Here is a 27445-nt window from a genome sequence, read left to right as displayed (position 1 = left end):
CATGGTGCCTAAGCAACACAAACACTCAAAGTTTGGTTATACTTTATGAGAAACGATAACAGGGAAACCTGCAATGCTTACATGGTACATATTTAATCTAAGAGAGGAAATTACGATAATGTAAAAGCATTTGAAACAAAATATGCAAAAATGTATGGTGAATGTTGTGTTTGTGACCTGCTCGGGACTAGCAAATTTCAACGTTTGCACTTCCTCTCCTGTTAATACTGTAGGTAACCAGTCAGCTTGTCTTTTAAAAACACCTCCACACTAGCAGACTCCAGCGACTAAAGTCAGACCTGTGGTGAAATTTCTCCCGGCTTGCAAAAACTACAGTAACACTACAACAAACAAGAATATGACTCTGCTTCACAAGGAGCATTAAAGACAACATTTGGAAAGACCTTTCCAAATGATACCAGGTACAATTGATTATTTATCATTAAAAATCTGACAGTTATAATGCAGGAGATCCTGTGCAGTTAACTAACTACTCTGGAATGGATAAGTAATTAGATTGGAAAGACAGAATCAACAATGGCATTGACATTGATAAAAACATGTCAATTCCAACCCCCTAGTGATAACATCTTAAACTTCAGATGTTGTGGATTTCCTTCTTACTTAATTCCGGCATACCTTTATGGAAAAATAAGCATTTTTCTTCCAGCCTTAGCCATTTTCAGAGTAATAATTTCTGTAGAACTTGCACTATTTACAGGATGAATACATAACAATGCAGGATTAATCACACAGGCTGGACTATAATGATATACAAAAAGAGCTATACGTGCTTTGCTGCTTTCATCTTTCTACATAGAGGCTTTTCTCTTCTCAAATTCTATTTCATGTTGCTTTTTAGTTATTGGGACAATGTGGTAACCTTCTAAACATTAAACCAGCCTGTTAAAAACAGTTTCTGTAGATTTAAGGTACCTGTAGGCGTGTGTAAAGCCTGGAAAGAAGACTTTAGAGGGGGGATCTGAGCTTTTGGACATTCTGTCCTCTTTGACTCTCTTGTACCTCCTCTTTTACTCTGGTTTTTTAGCTTTTTTCAGTTGTCTTTTCAGCTCCCCTCTTCACATATGGCTTCTACAGTTCCCTATGTGGTCATACAGCTAACTGTATCCCTCTATTCTGAAAGCTTTTTTAGGTCTACGTTTCTGTTTCCATCCTGACTTAAAGTCCACATGTCCTCTTTTATGTAAAGCTCAGTAGGCTGCAAGCCTTGCCTTGTCATGCTGTTTTCCCACTTATAATATATGGTTGTGTGGCTGTAATTCTTCCTTCCCTTTGATAGCTTATATAAACACTGTAATTTGGTTTTCCAGCATTGCAGTATAACTCTGCTAAACGAGGACCATGAATTACTGACAAGCGCTAGCCAGCTGACCTGAAATAAATGACTCAAAATGGAAAAGCATTGACCAAAAACCTATATGTTCCATAAGTTGTGGAACCCACACAAATCAAACAATCGGTGCTCAGAAATCCCAAAAAATGCCATAATTTACAAATTATGTTTAATGTGAGACCACAAGTCTGCTAAATGTAGCATGCAGGGGGAATAAACAAAGAAAAACCACCAGGGAGAAACCTCCCCGTGGTGCTGGGTCTAGCAACGCTTCCTCTTATTTGGGAGAATTCCCAGAAAAAAAGTGGGGTTCCCTTCTTCTCTCCAAATGGCCTCGGAGAGTCAGGGGGTTCAAGGGGCCAGTGCTGGAACAAGGGCCCCTACCGTGAGAAAGCAACTTGGGACTTCTGTGGTTAAAGCAATGAGCCATCCCAAAGGATGCTCTTCATCAAAGAAGTTTGTCTGGAGCCTTGCAGCTCTTGTACAACAAGCTAGTGATGCTGCTGAGTCTGAAGGGTTAAATTACAAACAAAACAAAAATGCTACAAACTGATTTCAGTCATTTCAGCCTCTCATGTCGCAAATTTCAATCAAAGACAAACGATAAGATGACTGTCTGAAATCTGAGACAGACACAGGATATGACTGCATGTAGCCTTTGCACTTGGGTCCGTTTTCTCCATCTAATCATATGTAATTTGCATGTTTACCACAGGAGGGCAGCCAAGTCCTGAACTTGGAAATGATTTGAATGTCAAGAGGATGATCTACAAAAGCAATCACATTTCCAAGATTACATAGCAAAAGTATTTTAATTTTTCCTTTTCAGTAGCAAATAACATAGTTTGTGATCTCTCATAAATACACCAGTTTGGTGTTTTCCAGTGGGAATTTCTCATCTGTGAAATACCGAAGAATCTCCTAATTAATGTGTGACTTTCCGTTCCCGTCACAGTGCAGCTGAGGCATTTCTGAAATCTGCACTTAGTGAATGATTAACTGGAAACATGTGGCAGCTGTCAGGCATTATGTGTAGGAAAGCACACTGATTGACACACAGGACAAAACAGATTTGCAAGTAGTCTGTGAGCTCGGTGCTGCTTCTAACAACAAGTAGGAATTTACAGACAATACGTCTGAATGTGACCTTTAATCTGGGAGTCTGATTGGACAAAACCAGTTTGTTCCTGGTTGTTTCAAGAGTCTTAAATCCTTTACATGGAGTCTATTGAACGCATCAACATTCCAATGAACATATGAAAGCAGGAAAATTGATAAAACTGCTCTGAGATGTGGATCGGAGCTTTGGAATTTTAAAGATAAATATTATGTGTAATATTTGTAATATATCCTTCATTAACCAAAGTAATGTATAGGTATAAAATAACAGAATAACAGTCAATATTGTCTTCAGGGGTGTGTCCAGGGAGTGGCCTAGGGTAGCACATGGAACCCTTGGAATTTGATCAGCCACCCCAGTTGCCTCATGGAGGTTAACTTGACTTTTTTTTTCTTTCGTATTGACATAAATAATATTTAGAGTGGTTGGCTCGCCAACCACCACAAAACAGTTCAAAGGAGAAGAAGGCCTATAGAATACAGGAAGAAGAAAATGTTTCTGAAGAAGAGTAGAAAAAAATAAATGGAAATGGTGCCAAGTGGAGCTCACAAATTCCCTAGAAATTACAAATGTGTTGGCCCCAATCCCTTAAAAATATATCTTTGGGTTCAACCCTTGCATTAACGGGTGCCCCACCAGGGCCACCCCATTTTAAAAAGCCTGGACATGCCACTGATTGACTTTAATCTCCTCTTCTTTAGTAATGACTCACGGCAATTAATCTGAAATTTTATATGATGATGTAAATATATATTTATAGTCATTTTGAAAGGAGAATGTGGTTGTCCGAACACCACACAGCACGTCAACTTTCCACAGCTTTACACTGATTGTAACAAACTGTTTCACCAAGCATCAAACCACATGCTTTTCCATGAACAACCTATAATTTAGGAAATGTCCAGTAGTGTTTGTCTGCAGTTTAAACAATTTTCCTACAGAACAGAACTACAAATCAAAAAAGGGGAGAATAAAATTATAAAAAATACTTAATAGATGACTAAGTAGCTCCACAAATCTATGTCCGTGTTTACTAGTCCAACACTTCCACAGTGCAGCGTGATTTTAATAAACAATAAAAATTAAGTGACGCACCGATATGAAACTTTTGGGCCGATACCAGTATCTGATATTATCACTGTTATGGCCCATAACAGATATTTGCCGATACCGATATACTGACATTAATGCTTCTAAAATTAGCAATTTTGTATAAAATGAAAATTACCAAAGCCGAATTGACATTATGTACACACACCACACACATTTACGCTTCTCAATTGATTACAATCACTGTTCACATGACTAAACAATTACACCCACCCCCCACCCCCACCCCCCATCCCGGAAACAGGCAAACAAATGGAGACAAGATGGAAAAAATATCGGTTGTTAATATCGGCCTGGTTTTATTTATTGGACTGATACCGATATGTTAAAAAATGACTAACATTGGCCGATACCAATATCGATGCCCATATATTGCCCATCCCTAATAAAAATGTTTATCGGAGCTGAGTGATATACAAATCTGCTGCTTATGAACATTTATTATTACATCCCTAAGAGGAAGATAAATACAACTTTTATTAACTGGATCAAATGTACCACATGATGCAGCTGACGAACAAAGCAGTTTTTTAAGAGTTTTGAGAAGAAAATACAGAAAGTGTAACTTTATTTTGAAAAAGAAAATCCTTTAATGTTGCAGCCTCTCAAACAGAAAACATAAACTCCCTTTAGAAAAGTGTTTTCAAACAATAACCAGCAGCAGCTGGATAACGAACAGAACAGTTTCACCTTTTAACAGGATGAAGTGTTCCTGTCTTCTAATGTTTTAACTAAGTTTTAGACTTTTTATAACCTTCGTGTAAAATCACTATAATAGTTGTAAAAGGGGTGTGTATTGGCAAGAATTTGGCTATGTGATAGATATCCTAGTACAGTGGAGATGATCCAATATATTGTGACATTAAAAGCCAGACAATGTTGGCAAATTTTAATACTGAACTTGATTAGAAAACACAAGTCAGACACATCTAGTGTTATCGCGAGAACTCATTGTTCCATCAGAATGAAAGAAGTACAAACTAGTCGGTGCTATAAGTGCATCACACAAAATACATGTTTGAATGTAAATTCTCAATAATTCAATGTTGGGTTATACAGTGACTAGTCCAGGAGCTTTATGTCGGTTCAGTAAGTAAACACCAGAAATGTAGAAAATTAATATATATTGTTAAATAGAAGCCTTGAATATTAGCCTTAAACATGAATAAACACCAGGCAGTCATGGAAAATCACCATCCAGTGGTCCTCAGTCTCTTATGCCTGTGCCACATTGTGCGTTGTTTAGTCATCCTAAACAAATCCCTTGTCGTGAACAGAATTGTGACCAAAAACGGTAAATGTGAGGATGATTTGCAGGTCTGTGGTTGTCTAGTGTGGCCGGCCCAGCAACAGCTTCATGAGCATCTCACAACCAAATTCAGCCTCCAACAGTCATTATGCTAGGGGTGGCGATATACCCAAACTGTATCAGTACTAAAATGTATGTCTATTACCAACATCATTTGCCCATGTCGATATTTTAGGTATTTTGGAACAAAAAAAGATGCGTGTTGGTTGCTGATGTTCATGTTCCTTTAAGATGTTGTGCTAAAAACTGCATGGGGCAGCGTCACATGACTCCATGTTTCAAAATCGCTGTATTAAACTCCCAACACCCAAAAACGCAGCTAAAATCCCCCCACAGCGACGTAATTCACAGGGCATTGTTGTTTCACAGAGCATCATAAAAAACTGCACTTCCTCTGGTCATTGAACGCCACATTTTACATCACAGCAGCACTCCCAGTCCTCTCCATAATTTGACAGAATAAAACTTTTAATGTTACTATGGATGCTATTTGGTGCTGATCAGTGACTTCACTGTGCCAAATCAGTTGCAATATTCTGACATCTGTGCAAAGTCCTGAAAGGGTGGAATTTGTATGGAGACACAACAGCTGAAAGGACCGGGCTATTGTATCTCCCAGTAAATTTCCCCCTCCCAGAATTTACCCTGAAGTTTCGACTATGGGAACACACCTTATATCCTGATACTGATTTGAGGCCATTTTGCGCAGCCCTACTTCAAGCAGTGTCAGAAAACCTACGGCGCTGGTCTGCACTCAGTCAGTGACCAGGGAGTGAAGCTAGGTCGAGAGTACAATGTGAGATTAGCATTAGTAACATAGCAACAGTGGAGGCTACATGCAAGAACATATAGAGCACTTCTTTCAGAGTTTGGTTTGGAATCTAATAAAAGATGTGTTACTGCTGGCACTTTTTTCTCTGTTCATTGTTGTTGTCTTGGGTATCTTTTGGCAATTAGCAACATACGCTTTTTAGCGAGTATGCTCATGACATTAGCATATCCTGCTACAGCGAGACGTGCGGTTTTGGCTCACCAAAATCTTAAACCATACATAGTGCCCCCTCTCTAGAGTCCTTACAGTGTGACATGAAGCGGTCCTTTGCAACAGTCAAAAATTGCACAGTGTTACCTGGGCTTTGTGCACTCTAGCTAGTTAGCGTGTTTGTTCTGAAACCATCTACACAGTTAACATGTGGCTGACTGCTCAATAACCAGAGAGACAAAAGACTCTCAGCTATGTCAACATTATAAAAGATGATATGCACATACCTGGTATGCAATAGCCTGAGTCATTTACCCATAAACACATTCATAGATACAGTGGGTTGTGGCTTTTCAACCGTAGCAGCATGAAGTGATTGATGGTCTTTTGTCAGTTGGAAAGTCATGAAGAACAGCTGTTAACGGGTTACAATCAAGAGACCCAACCGCCTCCCAGTGAATCACCAAGGAGCAGTCGTCAGTCAAACTTTTAGTCACACTGCCGTTTTTTTTTTTTTTTTTTTTTTTTTGCAGCTTTGGGTTTCCATCAAAATGCTGACGAATTTTCCAGAACTTTCCTTTGGCTAAATGGAAACACTTGGACAAACTTAGAGTGGTCTGTTATTTAGCTGGCTGTTGAGATTTTAGTCTACAAAACAAGAGGATAGTCAGTGACAACCACTGATTTTATAAACGATATTTGACCTATGAACACAAATTAGTGAGAATAATGCTGTTTCCACTCTAGTGCACTGGTTTTGTTTTATTTATTCCAAAGATTAAATGATTCAGAAGTCCTGAGACTCCTAGGATGGGCGTGGGGCTGAGGCTAAAAATAAATATGCACCCCTCCAAATGATTGACATAGGGAAAATGGCTATGAATCATGCAGAATATAGAAAATTTTGAAATAAACTTTCACTTTCAAACTAACTTGGGATGAGACATTATGTGAGTAATTCCGCCCATCATTGGGATCAACCCACAGCATGAACAGGCCATCCAACTGGAATGCAGGAGTCACCACAAGCTCCACTCCGAAACTCGGAAACTAGGCCCTCAAAATACACAAATCACTGTTAGATCCTGCATTTCAAACAACGCACAGGGTGGGTAAAGGCTTATAGTGGGAATCAGAGAGAATTGTGGAAAAATGCAAAACATACTAAGTCATTTATCAGACTGTCATCAATTCAATCAGAGGTTGTGTCGTTTCTATCAATTAGGTAATAAGTCAATGGATAATAACAACCCTTCCAGAAGAGAGATTTTATTCACTGGCTTACTGTCAGACTGACATCTTTCATCTAAAATCACAGGCCACCAAACATCAGATTGTACACTTATTTTAAAAAAACAAACAGCTCCAGGAAAACAAGCATTCTGTATCTTCAACATCACCCTTATTTAAAAAGCAGCTTGAGCTTTCCCCCAGTCCTCTGTGATTAGAGGAGATCTTACCCACACAGTCAGCTGCTTTGTCTGACTCATGCTGCTGTCAGTGAGACAGGAAGAACTTCTGGAGATCCTCCGGCTACTGTAGCTTTTCATCCAACATCAGGCTGTTCACACTTGAAGGAGGAACCAGGAGTCACAGCAATTTGTTCACCCAAGCCCTACCTCTTCCTGACCTCAAGGGAGTGGCTTTAAGCCCCAGGTAAAGGCAAATATAAGAGGTTAAAGGTCATGGTGAAAGCAGAAGGAGAGGTCATGCCCTACCGCAGAGAACAAAACACTGCAATTGCTCTTCTGGCTTCGAGGCGCCGTTTACAAATGAGTTAAGGGCTTGTAAAACTGCCATGCAAGACATTTATTGATAAGTCTCTTGTTTACACTCAGGGTGCAGCTCTTCTTGTGATCCTACAGCTTATCATCTATCACTGTTTGGTTCTACTCATTTGCAGCTTCACCCTTGACTACCAATTAATTAAAGGTCAAGTTTGACTTTTTCCTGCAATGACACCTGAAGCACATCCCCATTTCCCCCATCCGTTTCCCCTTTAAGTATCATCAAAAGTTCTCATTTATCCTAAAACAAAACTGAAATTTGACAAAAATAGCCACGTTTGTTAGGTTGTTTCTCAGTTTTCATCATTCTCAGTTTCAGACTCAAAGGGTGGAGTTGTCACTTCTGTCCAAAAACATCTTGTCAGGGACTTGCACAAACCAGCCAGAGAAGCACTGCTCATGAGACTCAAAACTCCATTTTAATGTGGAGCAGCTTCAAAGTTAAAGGAACTTACAAAACAAAATTAACACATGCATTCATAAACAGAAGACTGATTGTGTGCACATCAACCAGTCATCCTGGACAGAACACAGAAAACACTACCAGCAGACCATGTCCATGAGGTGACAGACACTGCTGTCACACATCTCCTACCTCCAGCAATCCTCTTCAGCAGTTGCTGCCTGGCTATAATCCTGCCCAGCCTGTAGCCCGATCGCCTGCGGTGGTGATCCATCCTCAGATAGATATCCTGAGTTTCTGGGGTCATGCTGCTCAGACACTTGTTGCCCGTGGAGTCACGAAACATAATTGTAATACTCTACCCCAAACAAGCGCCTATCCAGTGCCTCATTTACACACACATACACACACAACAGGAAACGTCACATGCATGCTCAAAAGCCCGAAGTGAGCTGAGAGGGACAGGGGGAGGAGTGCCAGCTCTTCACTCCTCACAGGCCATGTGACGAAAAAGAAGACCAATTGCAAGAAGGAAGTGGAAGTACGGCCCACCTCGCTGAGCTGAATCCAAAGTCTGTGTTGTCTTGTCAGCCTCCCCCTGCTCTGGAGGGAAATATAAATACCACTGGAATGCCTATGAACTGAGTAAGGGGAGCAGCAGTGGATGATGTAGGGCGTGGGAAGGCTTGGAAAAATAGTGGCTTTTAGACACATCCGGTTCTAGAACAACTCTTCTTCTGTTGCTCAAGACACAGGTGCCAAATTTACTGGCTAAGAGGGCCAATATAGAGAAAACTGTAGAGAGAAGCTGTTTTTTTTTATTTTTGAGAGGGTCTGGGAAGGCCAATTTCTGCTCCCCAACCCCCACCACACCATACTCACAGTGACAGGAAGCCCTCTCAGTGGGTCACCTCCACACAGCAGCTCCAGAGGAAAAAACTGCTTTAAGGCTGAATGAACAAGTCACTTCCATGTTGTTTACTGACAGTTGCAAAATAAAATTCTGTTTGGACAAGTTACTAAGTATTACAAGCCCATTAAAGCTAGGGTACATTGTTTTTTAAGTAAGTTGAACAATACTCACATTTGACTATCAGACCTTGATATGAATTTGGTAATCGTTCATAATTTATTTTTGCCCTAAGTCACTCCCCTGACCTCTAAAGCAAAATGAATCATTTAGCCTAGAGCGTTGACCAATAGATTTGAGTACCCACAAGAGGGGGCTGTCAATCAACAAGAATGCATCCCAGTTCCCAGAATGCACTACAGGCTGATCCCGTAAAAGGCCGGAGATTTGCAATGAAGCACCCAAAACAAATACAACAGAATTGATTCTTTGACTGCCTTCTACTGCAGATAACTGCTGTATGCTACATTTACTGTAGGCTAATATAATGCTAGCGTGAATGCTACCTCCACCTGCATTGAACTAACTTCAGTCTGTAAATCTTTTGGGCATTGGAGCCAATTGATTAGCGTAGCATTCAACCTTGCAATGCATCACGCTATTCTATGTCTCTGTTGACCCCAGTTTCCCTGCGTATGTGTGGTAAGAGGCGTGTCTTTCAGCTCCTTCCAGTAGAGGAGGGGGAGCAGGGGCAATACCTATTGACCCTTTGCACCGACGTCACCTAATCACGTGGGTCCACCATGGTGGACAGCAAAAGCATGTAAACAGTGAGCAACACGAGTACTAAACAAAGGGAAAAGTAGAGCCTGAAATTGTTTTTGCGATCAAAACCAAAACAAAACTCCTCCAGCATTCCTTCAACTAGTTCACGCCCAGTTCAGTTCTCAGAAGAAGTAGCGCATCTAGCGGGGGCTCATAGAGAGCGGTATGCTAACTAGCTTACCAACGTTAGCGTACGTTCTCTCTGCAGCTGTTCACCAATGTAAACATGTTGCTGACTTTGCCTAAATTCACCCCGCTGGATTTATAACTTTATGTTATAAACAGCGTTTCACTTTACACCAAAGCTGATTTTTAAAAAGTCCGGATCCCTACCAGCTTCTGTTGCTGGTGGTGTTACCGGGTCCAGCTGCTGCTCTCATACCGGACACTCATAAATAAATAACGTAATTTTAACACACGTAATCATATGTCGGAGTTTAATATTGTTAATAATTGTCTCGCTTTACACTACAGTGGTGAAATACCCATCCATCAGGATAATCAATAACTTGTATAAACACATCACATCTATCCCTGTCCCCATCTTCCTCCTGAAATAAATGAACGTTAATCTTACCCGGTAAAAACATGCTCGCTGCAAATCTGAGGGCTGCTAGTCCGCTTGATTGATCGCTGCAGTTCATCTCCGTCCAGTCTCCATCAAAGTTATTAAAAAGAAAAAACGAGTTGAGTTTACATCCTTGTCTGTTAGTGCAGCCAACCACGCAGCAAGCTAAAACCATTTTACTGTCAAATCAACTAAATAAAAGCGATAATAAAGGCTATAAAGTGGCTTGTTTTGACTAGCTTCACAGGAGTTTCTATGGGTGTAAACGGTCTTTTTGCCGTCCATCATGGCGACGGGGGCGGTCACATGAGTGGCGTGACGTCACGTGCAAAGGGTCAATAGCTGGTAAATCTCCTACTCTCCTTGATTATGTCACACTACAGACCACAGCTGAGGTAGACACAGCATTAGCTGCCTTATGCTAACATGCGCTAGGAATACTAACGTATTGCCAAAGCTAGCAAAAGGCACATATGTGTATCACTGTCTCACTATGAAGTCATGAAGGACAAAACAAAGTGAGAAATTATGAAGTACAAATAAATTTGGCATTAGTTTCTTTATTTTAAGGAACACGTCAAACAGGAAGTGATCAGGCTTAGTGTGCGTCACATCAAAAGCTGCCCGGACAGAAACAGTCCATAAACATGAACTTCATGTATTAGGGCTGAGCAATATGGTCTAAAATCAATATCACGATATATTGAGGATTTCACCACAATAATGATAAAATGGTGATAACTACAGGTGTGTGCAGAAACAAAAGTTGTCCACTTGATGGGGCTGTCACATGCATTACATTGAATCACATTTTAATGTGACTCAGGTGGTACAACCTCTTAAAGGGACATGAACGTTGCCAACCAACACACATATTTTCATTTTTTAATTTTCTAATTTATTGACATGGGAAAAAGTATCTCGATAAGATTCAGAAATTTTAATAACGATAAATTTTCGATTTATTGCCCTGCCCTAGCATGTAGGTATGATCTCTAAGAAAATGTTTCCATCCTTTACAAACTAATACCATCACAATCTCCCCCACCTCCGCTTTGGGTTAAAAGAAGATTTCAATAAAGATTTATACTTAAGAATTACAGAAAAAAAAAAGTATGCTTTTTTTATTATGCATTCACAAACTCGTAAATTGTTTTGAGTATAACATTTGTTTGGAATATAAAGAAGCAATGACTACTTTCCTTTAAATCAAAACATTACCCACACCAACCTACTCAAGATGAAATTTCACAATAAACTGGGACTGCCCAATATATCGTAAATATATCATTATCGTGATATCAGCATGCACACTATGCATATCACAAACAACAGATAAATATCGCAATGAATGGTCAGCTCAAATGTTTGCTACACATAATGCATTCTGTCAGTCAAACAAAAGCATGATGTTTTTTTAACAAATCAAAACGTGCTCTTCACCCATTTGGCCAAATGGGTGGGTTCTCATAGGTTAGATGCCCGCCCCTGAGGCGGACGGCACTTAATTCCGATTGTTAGCAAACACCTGAGTCAGCTTTGCTCTGCTCTTTTTGCTGATTCTTCTTTTCCGTGGATCCACTGATTGCCTTTTCTTGTTCATTTTCTTTTTCCCTTTCCTCACATCTTTAGCTTATCTCATTTTTATAATTTTTGTATTTCTTTGTTTTTGATTATTTTTGTTCCGGAGTTAAGTTTTTATTTATCGTAACTAATATCGTCATCGCAATATTAATCATTGTTATCGAATATCACAGGTTTTCCTAATATCGTGCAGCCCTACAATAAAATTAAAACTTCTCAGATTTAAAAGGCATCTTAGCTGGTTAACAGCATAAAAGAAAATTCTTTTCACGCTCAAAATAAAGCCCACATCTACCACCCCACTTCACCCTCAGTATACAAGCCCGCCTGTTAAGTATAAGCATGGCGCCATACACGTGAAAAGAGCACAAATGGGCAAGTAACCAAGCTAAACACAGCCCCTGTCTGTTCCTCTCTCTGGCTGGTAAAATCCACCCTAGCTTAAGCTCACAAAGCCCACAATTCAGCAGCACACTTCAGAGCCTGCTGCACATTTTCATAAACTTCTCCAGGGTTTAATGGCCCTCCCCACACCCCTTGAGTGGAGCTGCTTTAATAAGACTGTTGCTCTTAAAAGCACCGGGTGACGGTGCGGCTCCATTCAGATGATTTCATCAGATGGTGACTCATTTTATTTTTACACACACTAATAGCTTCATTCATTCATTCATTCATTCATTCATTCATTCATTCATTCATTCATCTGAGCTGTCTGAATCCAAAATTGAGTGGTAGTGTAAGCAGGTAAGCTCCCTGAACCAGTCTGCTTTTTATTTCCTTCCTAGTCTAGACGAGACGATCACATGTATCGCGTTACAGAATCAATCACCCCCAAGCAACAAGATTAATGGTGGCATCATCGCAGTGCGCCTTTAAATAGCTCAGCAGGGATTGTGAAAGAGCTTAAACAGTTTCCTGTGCGCTCAGAGATGCCCTTGTGTGCTGCATGCCATGACTGTGGTCTGAGTCTGTCCTAAGAGGGAGCCCTTATCAAACATGTTCCAGCATGTCTCGGTCTGGGTTTCAGTGCTCAGCTACTACACAACATGGAAGCAGGAATCTAGACTCACGTTACAAACAAACCAAAGATCTATGAGGGGCTGGCGGGCTCCACAAGCCTTTTCTGATTGTTCGTCAACATGCAGGCAGTGAGAGAACAGCTAGATGTGAAAAATGACCAACTGAATTCAGAGTCAACCTGTTTGCAAACAAAATCCACTTTATATATAGTGACATCCTCATTATCATGCTATCATGCATTAACTGGGATAATACCGTTATTTATTGCTGGATTCACAACAATTCAATCATTTCCACTCAGCCTCAGCCAGGTGTGATTACAGGGGGAAACTTGTTTTCATCCTGAGACCAAGTTGTGGCATTAGACAGCTGTGATGTGGTTTAATTGAGCAGCAGACACACGTAATCTGAACTGGACAGCCCTGGTTCTAATGTGGATATGTTTCCTGTGGTAAAACCTAAGAACAGCCCTAACATTACACAAGATTTTCAACTCAGGAGCCATTATATATCTGAATTCTGGACTCAGGCCTCACTGAATATCATGCATTAATAGCGCAAGTCTAGTTTAGCGTAATATTCTAGATGAATAAAGTGATTAATGCATTATCCACTAGAAAGTAGACATAGCCTAGAAATCTAGACAGATGTTAGCCGAAGCAAAATGATTGTGTTCTGCATGTCGGTCCAGCTACACTCCATTGTAACATCAGCAGGTCTAACATTGGCCCGATATGTTTTGCTTTTTGCCAATCACAGCACCCTTTTGGTTTGGTGGTTGGTATGATGCAAGTGGAACAATTAAGATGTTTACCCAAAATGCAGCTTGCTTGAATATTATTTTCCAGGATTACCTATACTTTAATACTTAAAACTCCTTAAAATCTGTGGTTGTGATTGGAAACCAGGCAAAAGGAGTAATACAGGCTGTAGGGGATTATATAAGAAGAAGAAGAAGAAGAAGAAGAAGAAGAAGAAGAAATTTTATTTGTAAGCGCTTTCAAGACTCAAGTTCGCTGAACATAAACACAAGAAACCCAACACAGTATATTTGCCTTAAGTCTTGGTGTCTTATTTACAATTGATAGTGGGAGAAATGGGGTGATGGGTCAGATCTTTGTTAGAAGCAATGAGAGCATTCTCAGAAGTATCAACAGAGTACTTAAAGATGTTGTTCACTCATTTAATCAATACATTCACAGTGGTCTCTAGTAGGAATGAATGCCTTGTTAGTCATACTCAGGGGGGGGGGGGGGGGGGGAGCACTGGTGCACCAACTTCAGGAACTAGAAGTGAGCCAGTGAGGCAATGTTTCAGATACTTACAAGGAAATGTGCATAAATAAATGATAAATGACCTGCATTTTTATGCACCTTTCACAGTCAGAGGACTCCAAAGCATGCGCTCTGGTTCTGCGACGAACTCAAAGCCCCTCTCCACATCTTCAGCTTGCAGTGCACCGTACGTACATGTTGACAGCGAGCTGCGCTGAGCAGTGTCCCGCTCAGATGTTCAGATGGGAATCTTTTCTGGAGTGATTTAGCTACATCTGCGATGTGCGTAACAAATAAAATGTCAGTTCGTCTGCATGCGTTGGGGTAATTCTTTCTATTCTTTCTCCGTCAAAATAAACGGTCAAATGCGGGAATTATCCGGTCAACACAACACAAGCCCTGCTTTTAACTGTTTTCCCGTTACTGTAAATGCGGGAAAAACAAATTAATCGGATCCTGCACGTCTTTTAACACATTGGTCAGGATTGACACACTTTGTTTTCATTTAGTTTTTAATCCTTTAACGCCGATGCGTCACCAGGATCACCGGTGACGCCTCAGCGCATGTGATTTCAAATAACTCCTCGCTACTTAAACTATAAAATTCTTTAAAAAAAAACATAAAGGAGCTACTGTGTGGTGCTTAAAGGGATAATGAAATCAAGGCCGTTTCATATTCTATTCTCCTCTCTAATCAGGCAGTGATCAAGGTCGCTTTTCTGAGAGAGACCTGAATGAGAAATATTAACACAATCAGAGAAACTCCTCCAAATGTCTGACTTGCCTTGCTTTGGTTTTTGTGTCTTAAAGACCTTGTTTCAGCTTCTTTTCAACATCAGTTGCCGACTCCATCATACTCATCCCGATCCCGCACTGTTTCTTTTAGCCGACCGTTCCCGCCCTCAGCAAAGTTCACACCGCCCGCCCCCGCAAGATTTGTGTTGGGTCCCGCGGGACCCAATCCCGATGCAGCCCTCTAGTTCAGAGCATGCCCCCTAATTGGAGGGGTACAGATTTAAGACAGTCTGTCACAGTTTTTGTGTCCTTGGGCAAGACTAGCCTGGCCTGCCAGACTCCTCCTCTGTTTGATTCTGCACAGAGGAAGGGTCTGGGAAGTCTCCTATTCAAATAACCCCACCCCGTGAGAATTTTAAACGAGCCAATCCGCGCTTAGTAGCGTACGTCACACACCGTAACGCCGAGTTTTTCGAGCATGGCGACTAAAGCGGAGTTCGCTGTGGCTCTTTCCTCTGTCCTAAATGACTTGAATGTCTTTAAAACAAAAAGTAGAAGCGCTAAAAGCCTTTCTTCTAAAGAAAGACATTTGCGATGTCGCCAGACGCCATTTTTGACTACAGCTGAACAACTACAGCGTCACGGATGTCAAACACAGCGACGCTGTTTCTCATAAACAACGAAGACAGCGACGGAGTTCGCTGCGGCTCTTTCCTCTGTTCTAAATGACTTTAATGTCTTAAACCACAAGAAGAAGAAGCGCTAAAAGCCTTCCTTCTAAAAACATAAAAGATGTTTGCGCCGTTGCCAGACGCCTTGTTTTACTACAGCTAAAAAACTACAGCGCCACACGGTACAGTCGGCATTTCCGTCTTTTTTGTGATTGGTTATTTTTGAGCTGCCTAGTCTCGCCCCTCAAGTGCCTCTCTGCCTGTGAATTACCAGACTCTTTCTTTGTGCAGAATTAAACAGAGGACGAGTCTGGCAGGCCAGGCTAGGGCAAGACACCACCCTCCCGCCTGCAGGTGGTGGTCAGAGAGAATTGTCGAGTCTGGGAATTGTCAGCCTCAGGGCAGCTGTGGCTACCATGTAGCTCACCACCACCAGCTTGTGACTGTGTGTGTGAGTGGGTGAATGACTGATTTGTTGTAAAGTTACTTGGGGAGCTGCATAACCCTAGTAAGCACTTTATAAATGCTGTCCATTTAAAAGTCAAACATTTATACTGAGAAAAAGTGATACGTATTTCACTTTATTTATCAACAGCACACATTCTTCTCTTTCTTTCAGTATCTAATTTCAATTAACATATGTTAATCAAAAATGTGTACAATTTTACTCTACACAACAACCAAGTTACAAAAATAAAATGCTAAACAGTCTCAAAAGTCTGAAGAGCTTGGTCCATATTTCAGTCAGCGAGGCAGGCTGGAGTCTGTGCTTTGGCAGGAATGTTTCACGGAGCGCTCTCTCTCTTTGTGACATCCTGAGACAGCTGCCATCTATCAGTTTTTAGCTGTAAGTGGGTCACCTTCTGCAAAGTGCCACACACGAATTTCATCTTAAATTGGCCAGATTTATCTTTGATGAGCCAGAAATGGCCCATCAGTGCCTCAACCCTGAACAAAATTCTGTACCTCCCTCAAATTTCTCTAACATCTGCTCTGAAAAAGAAGCTTCCAGCTGTCCGCCTGCAAAACTCAAATAGGTTTCCACATTTAATCGCCGATTTTTGCTGAAATATATAAAGATAAAAACTGTGCCACGAAACATAGAAGCTTTTAACATTATTCTAAAGGTCCGCGTTTGCAGGTGAAGGCTGCAGGAATGCAGACTGTGTGGCACTCATCCTTCACTTTTAAAACACTCCATGTCAACTCTCCAGACATCACACACACTGAGCCTCAATCACCGGCGTTGAGCCCCAGCAGGCTGCACAGCCGAGCCAAGCACACGTCAAACTTCACACACACTACACACAACTGTGTGGGAAAGCTGAAAAAGGAACTCCAAATCAAGTTAAACAAAAAAAGAGCACACCAGCGAGTTATTGTATCACGTAACACATCTGGTACGTGTTAGTATGACTTCAGCATGCCTGATGAAGAGCGAGTTGTTTCGTAATTCATATGACTTTCCCACATGAGATGCTGGTGTTGTCAGTTTACTGCATCTAGTGGTTAACTTTAGCAATTACAAAGGTTTTATTCTCACCCTGAAGTTATCAATTTGACCATTATACCAGGCATTGAACATGACTTTTTATTCATTTCACTTAAGCGCATTCTCTATAATGTTTTTCTTTTTCTTGATATTACATAATTTGTTGCATGTTTTGGTTTAAAAAATGTTCCTGTAAAAACAAATGCTTGATGGTGGCAGAAGAAAATAAAAACTAAATAAATTTGGAAATATGAAAAGCAGTATTACTTTCTTGTCCTTCTGGATAGACAGTAGCTTTGGGATTCAAATTCTGGAACGCTTTATTTGCAGCTGTGTCTATATTCAACAGAGCAGCTGATGAAACACTTTGCATAGTCTCTTATCTCTATAACATGGCTGAGAAATATACAAAGTGCTGATGAAATGTGCACAAGAACAATAAAGTTTGCATAACGTGTATGGCAACCTGTAAGACATGATTGGTAATAAAATTCTACAAATACCTTTTTTGAAGAACACAATGGGGCTAGTAAAAGTACTTCACCTTAACATTATGCATTAGCGTTCCCATGTGGTGTTATCAAGCTTGTGATTATTTATTCTGCAGAAAGTTGAGTTAAAAACCAACACAAATACTGGCAAGAATTTCCTGCACGTCCTTATGTTACTTTCAGTGTTTTTAGCTCGTGAGACCAAAAAAACTTTGCATACACTGCATTATTGACGTAACTATAAATGTCCATTCATGTGTTTATTCAAACATAATGAAATAATAAAGTACGTACGTCGCAGGATTAGCTTGCCAACGTTTAAATATATGGGGGAAAGGGGGTTCATGCAAATTACAACCATATTTAAGGATGATTTCTTTCCAATGTCATGTCATTCTGACACATGCCCTCCAAAAATTGAAATGTTTGCACGAAAATGTGAAAATGAAAAAGTTGTCAAATGGGTACCGTACTGCATCACTACCCCCTTGAAGCGCCACCAGGGTTCGCCTGAAGCGTGTTACTGACCTGCCAGCCTCCGCTCTCTGACATTCTTCCAGAGCAAATCCCAGGCTTTAGACGTGGAGCTCCGCAGCTGATCGCTGAAAGACCGTCGGAGGTTCAGTTTCGCCGAGTGTCTTTTAGAAGTCATCTCAAAGCTGACATAATCAAATCTTCCTCTTGTCCACCGCATAAAAACACAAACCGGTTAAATCTCCTACAGAAAACCAGAAGTCCCTGCAAGTGTGGCGAACTTCACCTTGATGCCCGCTCTCCGCGAGACTTTATCATTTTTAATTTAATAACAAGATTCCTCGGAGTTAGAAGCGAGAAGCAAATAAATGTGAGTAAAAGTGAGAAAGTGTCAGTAAAGCCCCGAAACGGCCTTTCACACTTCCCACCAGATGTGCGTGTTTGCGTCTGCGTGAGAAGACCACGCGCAGCGAGCTGCACAGGCGTGCTGCGTTCGTGTACCGCGAGGGTGCGTGGGGATTAACAGTACAACACGTAATAGGGACAAAATGTTAAGAAATACGGATGAAAAGCGTAATAGAAAGGATGGAGGACAAAAACGTTTATTTTACTTTTTATACATTAATAATTAAAGTACAATTGTTGAATTTTTGCTGAATATCTTAATGTTAAGACTTGCTAAATAAAGTTTTAGTTACTCTTCTTCTATTTACCCTAAAGACAATAAAACATTTTGTTGGCTATCAAAAGTTTCAGAATATTAAAGCACAAATATTTTTATAGTACCCTGCTATGCTATAAAATAAAACGTATGTTGAAAACAAACTTTAAAAGACAAAACTATGACAGTATAAAGATTTATTCCTCCTTTTCCTCACCAGTATTCTTGATAAAAGAACAAATCTAAGCATCACACATATTTTCTGCAAATAACTAGAAACTAAAGAACTGTTTATTTTATGATTATGAAAGTTACTTATAGTAAACAACACACATCAGTTTAAATGTGGCATATCTTCTATTAATTCCAGGCTTTTCACACTGAGATGGACCAATAAATTCACAAACAGCGCATGAAGACATCACAGGATTCCAATTATTTACAGTAAACCAAACTTCCATAAGCACACACTCTACTCAGTTCAAATCACGCATCATCACCATATCATCATATTCATATGTCGATGGTCATCACATAACTAAATTCAGTTGTGAGTAATTTTTTTAACTAAAAAAATAAATATAAATAATTCTTTGCAGGTTCTTTGGGAGGCACATATGCAAACTGTTGTAATTCCTACACCGTTCACCTGATTTGGATGTAAACACCCTCAAATAAAAGCTGACAGTCTGCAGTTAAAGCAAATTTTGTTCGTTTCATTTGATATCCATTGTGGTGGTGTACAGAGCCAAAAATGTTAGCATTGTGTCGATCTCCCAGTATGTATGGACCTGACTGTATATAATAAAAAGCCTTTATGACTTTTTTGCATGTAACAGTTGTTTTTAGGAGGGTGTTTCTAAATTATGAGAGTGAATTTATACTTTTTCTGTCAAGATTTTGACCTAGTTTCATGTTAGCAAGTTCTTCTCATGCAGGTTAGAGGTCAGCGCCTTCTCAGGAGGAAGAACTCAGTTTCAGGACCATTTAGTTTTGTTATTATGAAAACTTTCACGCCCCAATGCTGCAACAAAAAAAGACTTTGACTCATAGAATAAACAGCATTTGTTATAAATTTGCTTCTGTGGCTGCCTGTAAGGAAATGGTTTCAATAATCATTGGGTTAGATTTATTATAGGAATTTTCTCCTGTTACTGTGTTCCCACGGGTTGCATGACCCAAGAGCGGTGATATCATATCAGCTGAAAACATTCTGTGGGCACCCGCTGAGGTTACTGTTATAATAGGTTTAAATCCTTTCTAAACCCACTGAGAGACTGAGTAAAGATTGACAGTTTCTCAGACGACCAACCACCTGAGAGTATTAGTTTTCCATTTCAAAATAAAAAGCTGTGGTACGTTGCTTCATTGACACTTAAAAGATGATTTATACGGGTTCAATACTGTGTAAAAATAAATACATTATTCTTCTATACAAGTATCTTAAAGCAGTTTTAACCACTTTAAGGGGCAAGATCACGCTATTTTAAAGCTTTGGGAGCAAAGGTAGGCACAATACATGATAAAATCTTACCGCTGGCACTATTGAGATGTCAATTTATCTTAAATATCAGTTATGTTTGTCAGCCTGTCTTTATACCAGGAAATAAAATTCTTAGACTCTCTGTAATCTCACTTCCACCAGCCTGTGTGCCGCCCATTCATTACGTACCCCTATAGCCTGGCAAGACACATTATATATGTGAAAATATATTCACATATATATTTGCAAACTTTGCAAAGCAAGATTGTGGTCTAGTTCACTAGGCTACTACAGGCCACCACAGAGCAAGGAATGAGAAGCAAGTGTCATTGGAAACAGTGCCAATGCTCCGCCCACACCCCTCCAACAAAATGCACGTACAACATGTGTATCTTAAGCCGGGCGTACACTGTGCACCTTTTTTAATTTTTTGAGCAAATTTTCCACTAATGCGAGAATCCACAAGATTGGGGCGAGTTTTGCGCTGAGCGTCGTGTAGAATACAGGGGGTTACGAGAGGCGATTAACACCACGTGACCAGCTACCAATCAGCAATCGTGAGCTCGCACGGACTTCTGGCACGTTTAATATTTTGCTTGTCCCTCGTGAGGGTATCGCACTGTTGAAGCGGCGCTGCGAGCAGCTGCGACCCAAAATTATCAGAACCGCTCACGGCGCATGCGCAATCATGCATAAACACCACTCGCCCGCTATTTCCCTAATAACACATGTTGTTCATTTTTATTTCTACACATTTTTTTACTTACAATGATTGTCAAGAAAGCGTGTTTTTTGGACATTTTACTTTTCTGTTTCTGGTGCTCTGAAGCTTAGAGGATTTTTAGTGCTATTTTTTCACTTTTTGAGCATTTGAGCATGTGTAACCATGGCAACAAACTGTTTTACAATCGGGAGCAGCTGATTAACATTGGCTGAAATATTACCTCAACTGAAGCCGCAAATCCCAAATGAGCTAAAATGCAACCCTACTAAGTTTATCAGCAAAAAAAGGTTGATTTGGGGGTGAGTTGCTCTTTAAGCTAGATCATTAACAATGATCTCAGAGATTGTTGAGTTAGAAAGTCGACAAGTTTTATATTTGACATCATTCTGCACTCTGCAGAACAAACATCACACTTGACAGTTTTATGAAGCAGGTAGGTTGCTTGTAGAGGGAGCTTTTTACCTGCATTATGATTGTTAGCTGTAATGCTAGCGATTAGCATTTTCAGTTTGCATATCATTAATAAAAGCACAAGAACAAGAAAAAGACGAAGTTTGCATTTTCTGTTTGCACCGTAGCAGAGCCCGGAAGTAAAAGTAAAAGAGTAATGTCTTTGGAAGCAAAGCAGAGATAAAACCAGAGTGAACATTGGCATGTTCTTACAGTAGTTTGAGGAAGCTGAAGGAGGCTACAAAATCACAGACTGATGGTGACCTGTCTTTGTTGCCATTGGACTTGAAAGAAATAATAGCTTTTGTCCAACAGTGTGGATGTTAATACTTTATATTTTAATTAGCTCGTTGTTAGCACAAGTTACAGCAGGGTTGTTCCAGAACTGCGCTGCTCTAGTTGGCTGCATGTTGGAGTAGCTCTGTTGACTATATGTAAGTTTTGCCTTTTTTGGAAATTTTTCTTCTAGTTTGTCAATAAAAACTGTGTTTTTTTGGACATTTTACTTTTCTGTTTCTGGTGCTGTGAAGCTTAGAGGATTTTTAGTGCTATTTTTTCACTTTTTGAGCATTTGTTATGATGCGTAACCATGGCAACAAGCTGCTTTACAATCGGGAGCAGCTGATTAACTTTGGAAAGGCTGAAATAATACCTCAACTGACGCCGCAAATCCCAAATGAGCTAAAACGCAACCCTGCTAAATCCGGGTGGACACTGTGTGACTTTTTCACTTTTTGAGCCGATTTTCCACTCGTGTGAGAATCCACAAGACGGGGCGAGTTTTGGGCTGAGCGTCGTGTAGTATACAGGGGGTTACGAGAGGCGATTGACACCACATGACCAGCTACCGATCAGCAATCGTGAGCTCGCACGGACTTCTGGAGTGTTTCATATTTTGCTCGTTCCTCGTGAGGGTTGAAGCGGTGCAGCGAGCGGCTGCAACCCAAAAAGTACCAGAACCGCTCACGATGCATGCGCATTCATGCATCAACACCGCTCACCCGCTATATCCCTAATAACACACGTTGTTCGTTTTTATTTCTAAACGGTTTTTTTACACACAGTGACAAGGATTGTCAAGAAAGTGTGTTTGTCGTGTTCATGTCAAATTAAACTGATCACAAAACACAGATTTACTTTATTTCGTTTTCCTCATCCAACCCCCATAAATCCCACTGTGTCCTCCTGCAGCACTCCCAAAGGACAACAGGCAAAACAATACAAAAAAGTCTGACGTGTTGTGTAAAAACTGCTATTTTTAGCATATTTTTAGGTCCGACATGTTGCTACCAGACGTACATTGTGAGCAGTCAGGTCGCATCCGAGAACTGGGTCGTACAGTGTGAGCACGTGACTCGTGAGATCTGCCCTGCGAGGAAGTCGTACAGTTTGAGCTGAAGCTGAGTGCGACGAGTGAGAAAGTCGCACAGTGTCCACCCAGCTTTATATAATTTATCAGCAAAACAAAAGGTTGATTTGGGGGTGAGTTGCTCTTTAAGCTAGATCATTAACAATGATCTCAGAGATTGTTGGTTTAGAAAGTTGACAAGTTTTATATGTGACATCATTCTGCACTCTGCAGACCAAACATCACACTTGACAGTTTTGTGAAGCAGGTAGGTGGCTTATAGAGGGAGCTCTTTACCTGCATTATGATTGTTAGCTGTAATGCTAGCCATTAGCATTTTCAGTTGGCATTTCATCAATAAAAAGGACAAGAACAAGAAAATGATGAAGTTTGCATTTTCTGTTTGCACCGTAGCAGAGCCCGGAAGTAAAAGTAAAAGAGTAATGTCTTTGGAAGCGAAGCAGAGATAAAACCAGAGTGAACATTGGCATGTTCTTACAGCAGTTTGAGGAAGCTGAAGGAGGCTACAAAATCACAGACTGATGGTGACCTGTCTTTGTTGCTACTGGACTTGAAAGAAATAATAGCTTTTGTCCAACAGTGTGGATGTTATTAATTTATGGTATAATTAGCTCGTTGTTAGCACAAGTTACAGCAGGGTTGTTCCAGAACTGTGCTGCTCTGGTTGGCTGCATGTTGGAGTAGCTCTGTTGACTATATGTAAGTTTTGCCTTTTTTTGGAAAAATTTTCTTCTAGTTTCTCAAGAAAAACTGTGCTTTTTGGACATTTTAATTTTCTGTTTCTGGTGCTGTGAAGCTTAGAGGATTTTAAGTGCTATTTTTTCACTTTTTGAGCATTTGTTATTATGTGTAACCATGGCAACAAGCTGATTTACAATCGGGAGCAGCTGATTAACATTGGAAAGACTGAAATATTACCTCAACTGATGCCGCAAATCCCAAATGAACTAAAACGCAACCCTACTAAAGCTGGGTGGACACTGTGTGACTTTTTCACTTTTTTAAGCCGATTTTCCACTCGTGTGAGAGTCCACAAGATTGGGGCGAGTTTTGCGCTGAGCGTCGTGTAGTATACAGGGGGTTACGAGAAGCGATTGACACCACGTGACCAGCTACCAATCAGCAATCGTGAGCTCGCACGGACTTCTGGAGTGTTTGATATTTTGCTCGTTCCTCGTGAGGGTTGAAGCAGCGCAGCGAGCGGCTGCAACCCAAAAAGTACCAGAACTGCTCACAGCGCATGCGCATTCATGCATCAACACCGCTCACCTGCTATTTCCCTAATAACACACGTTGTTCGTTTTTATTTCTAAACGGTTTTTTTACACACAGTGACAAGGATTGTCAAGAAAGCGTGTTTGTCGTGTTCATGTCAAATTAAACTGATCACAAAACACAGATTTACTTTATTTCGTTTTCCTCATCCAACCCCCATAAATCCCACTGTGTCCTCCTGCAGCACTCCCGAAGGACAACAGGCAAAACAACACAAAAAAGTCTGACGTGTTGTGTAAAAACTGCTATTTTTAGCATATTTTTAGGTCCGACATGTTGCTACCAGACGTACATTGTGAGCAGTCAGGTCGCATCTGAGAACTGGGTCGTACAGTGTGAGCACATGACTCGTGAGATCTGCCCTGCCAGGAAGTCGTACAGTTTGAGCTGAAGCCGAGTGCGACGAGTGAGAAAGTCGCACAGTGTCCACCCAGCTTTATATAATTTATCAGCAAAACAAAAGGTTGATTTGGGGGTGAGTTGCTCTTTAAGCTAGATCATTAACAATGATCTCAGAGATTGTTGGTTTAGAAAGTTGACAAGTTTTATATTTGACATCATTCTGCACTCTGCAGACCAAACATCACACTTGACAGTTTTGTGAAGCAGGTAGGTGGCTTATAGAGGGAGCTCTTTACCTGCATTATGATTGTTAGCTGTAATGCTAGCGATTAGCATTTTCAGTTTGCATATCATCAATAAAAAGCACAAGAACAAGAAAACGATGAAGTTTGCATTTTCTTTTTGCACCGTAGCAGAGCCCGGAAGTAAAAGTAAAAGAGTAATGTCTTTGGAAGCGAAGCAGAGATAAAACCAGAGTGAACATTGGCATGTTCTTACAGCAGTTTGAGGAAGCTGAAGGAGGCTACAAAATCACAGACTGATGGTGACCTGTTTTTGTTGCTACTGGACTTGAAAGAAATAATAGCTTTTGTCCAACAGTGTGGATGTTATTAATTTATGGTATAATTAGCTCGTTGTTAGCACAAGTTACAGCAGGGTTGTTCCAGAACTGCGCTGCTCTGGGTGGCTGCATGTTGGAGTAGCTCTGTTGACTATATGTAAGTTTTGCCTTTTTTTGGACATTTTTTCTTCTAGTTTCTCAAGAAAAACTGTGCTTTCTGGACATTTTACTTTTCTGTTTCAGGTGCTGTGAAGCTTACAGGATTTTTAGTGCTATTTTTTCACTTTTTGAGCATTTGTTATGATGCGTAACCATGGCAACAAGCTGCTTTACAATCGGGAGCAGCTGATTAACATTGGAAAGGCTGAAATATTACCTCAACTGACGCCGCAAATCCCAAATGAGCTAAAATTTAACCCTGCTAAAGCCGGGTGGACACTGTGTGACTTTTTCACTTTTTTAAGCCGATTTTCCACTCGTGTGAGAGTCCACAAGACGGGGCGAGTTTTGGGCTGAGCGTCGTGTAGTATACAGGGGGTTACGAGAGGCGATTGACACCACGTGACCAGCTACCGATCAGCAATTGTGAGCTCGCACGGACTTCTGGAGTGTTTGATATTTTGCTCGTTCCTCGTGAGGGTTGAAGCAGCACAGCGAGCGGCTGCAACCCAAAAAGTACCAGAACCGCTCACAGCGCATGCGCATTCATGCATCAACACCGCTCACCCGCTATTTCCCTAATAACACGCGTTGTTCGTTTTTATTTCTAAACGTTTTTTTTACACACAGTGACAAGGATTGTCAAGAAAGCGTGTTTGTCGTGTTCATGTCAAATTATACTGATCACAAAACACAGATTTAATTTCTTTATTTCGTTTTCCTCATCCAACCCCCATAAATCCCACTGTGTCCTCCTGGAGCACTCCCAAAGGACAACAGGCAAAACAACACAACAAAATCTGATGTGTTGTGTAAAAACTGCTATTTTTAGCATATTTTTAGGTCCGACGTGTTGCTACCAGACGTACATTGTGAGCAGTCAGGTCGCATCCGCGAACTGGGTAGTACAGTGTGAGCACATGACTCGTGAGATCTGCCCTGCGAGGAAGTCGTCCAGTTTGAGCTGAAGCTGAGTGCTACGAGTGAAAAAGTCGCACAGTGTCCACCCAGCTTTATATAGTTTATCAGCAAAAAAAACAAAGGTTGATTTGTGGGTGAGTTGCTCTTTAAGCTAGATCATTAACAATGATCTCAGAGATTGTTGGGGTAGAAAGTTAACAAGTTTTATATTTGACATCATTCTGCACTCTGCAGACCAAACATCACAATTGACAGTTTTGTTTTTTCAGTCTAGTTTGATATTAATGATGGGAATATGTTATGTTTATCGTGAAAAACACAGACTTAAGGCTGATCTGAGTCAAGCACCAGATGGTCATAAGAATAAGGATCCCAACCTTAAAAAAGCTGAACGTCATCAACCAAATACTTGTAAGTTAACATAAATACATGGATATTACAAAGACATTTGCTACTCTAGAGAAAAAAAACATCTGTCATTAAAACATCCCTCGAGTTATCTGTCCATCCATCCGTTATGCGATGTCCTGCAGACTGATATGAGTAGAAAGCAGGATCACATCCTCCTGGGACCTGAGCTTTCCTTTGGTGTGCTTCTTTAATTTCCCATTTTGAATTAGTTGGACTTTTATAAACAATAATTTCTGTTTCTAAACAGTTCAAAAGGGTGAAATATTTTCTACCTTGAATAATTTAAGATGAAAATGAAGATCGTTTTAAATTAAACCAATTTTTCCTGCAGTGTCTCAGGAGAGGGGGGGGGGGGGGCAGATGAAAGAAAGAATGGAAAAACAGAAAATACCAGTTTAAAGAGTAAAAGGGCATAAAAGCAGCAGCAATATGCAAGTTTTGATCCATCAGAGGCAGAAATCCTTCCCCCTCTTTAAATAAAAAAGAACCACTTTACAATACAGTTGAACATAACACCGTGAAGTCCATTTAGGTTAGACAATGCAGCGATGATAGCAGATGCAGGGAGAGGAAACATCAGTTAGCATGAGAATGTTTTCCTTTCCTTGACTCAATCATTTGTTTGTGTTGGCTGGTAACCCTTTTCCCAGAAAAAAAAAACGGCACAATTCCTGTGTCGTTCCTCATCTGCTGTTCCTCATCTCTTCGCTGAACACAAACCGATAAAGATATTTACTTTTATACACGTTACCAACATAGACTTCATTAAGTGTGTGTTTCCCCCCATCTGTGTCCGATGACTGCTCTGGAATGCTTGTCCTGTGGCTGCTGGGGGAAAATCCCAGATGTGTATGGGTCATGTTTTTGGCCAGAAGGTCCTACACCAGGCCCACTAGAATCATCTGGAAGATTGTGCTTCCAAGCCTAATGGAAACAAGGATCTGGGAGCCAGGAGATCTCCCCTCCACCTCCACCTCCACCCTGACCCCTGAGGGCTCGTCCTATGCATGTGCTATATATTTCCTGACCATATATTCCC

At 40.6% G+C, this 27445-nt stretch overlaps 1 protein-coding gene across 3 annotated transcripts in view; it reads right to left on the bottom strand.

Annotated features, from left to right (window-relative positions):
• stard13b (StAR related lipid transfer domain containing 13b) overlaps positions 1-27445 on the bottom strand; it is a 79958-nt gene that overhangs the window by 23904 nt on the left and 28609 nt on the right. The window contains exon 1 of one of the 3 annotated variants that reach the window (XM_015951391.3): positions 18104-18493. The exons of 1 other annotated variant lie outside the window; for it this stretch is intronic. In XM_015951391.3, coding sequence (XP_015806877.1) covers positions 18104-18269 — 166 coding nt within the window. In that variant the 5' untranslated portion in view covers positions 18270-18493. Of the gene's footprint in view, positions 1-8257; positions 8607-18103; positions 18494-27445 lie in introns of those variants that run through there. One more of the 3 variants, XM_015951392.3, reaches the window with a different exon arrangement.

This window comes from Nothobranchius furzeri, chromosome 13 (genome assembly GCF_043380555.1).
Source record: "Nothobranchius furzeri strain GRZ-AD chromosome 13, NfurGRZ-RIMD1, whole genome shotgun sequence".
In the NCBI taxonomy this organism is placed as follows: domain Eukaryota; kingdom Metazoa; phylum Chordata; class Actinopteri; order Cyprinodontiformes; family Nothobranchiidae; genus Nothobranchius; species Nothobranchius furzeri.
Note: the sequence above shows the minus strand (reverse complement) of the source record. Positions and strands in the feature narration are given on the sequence as shown.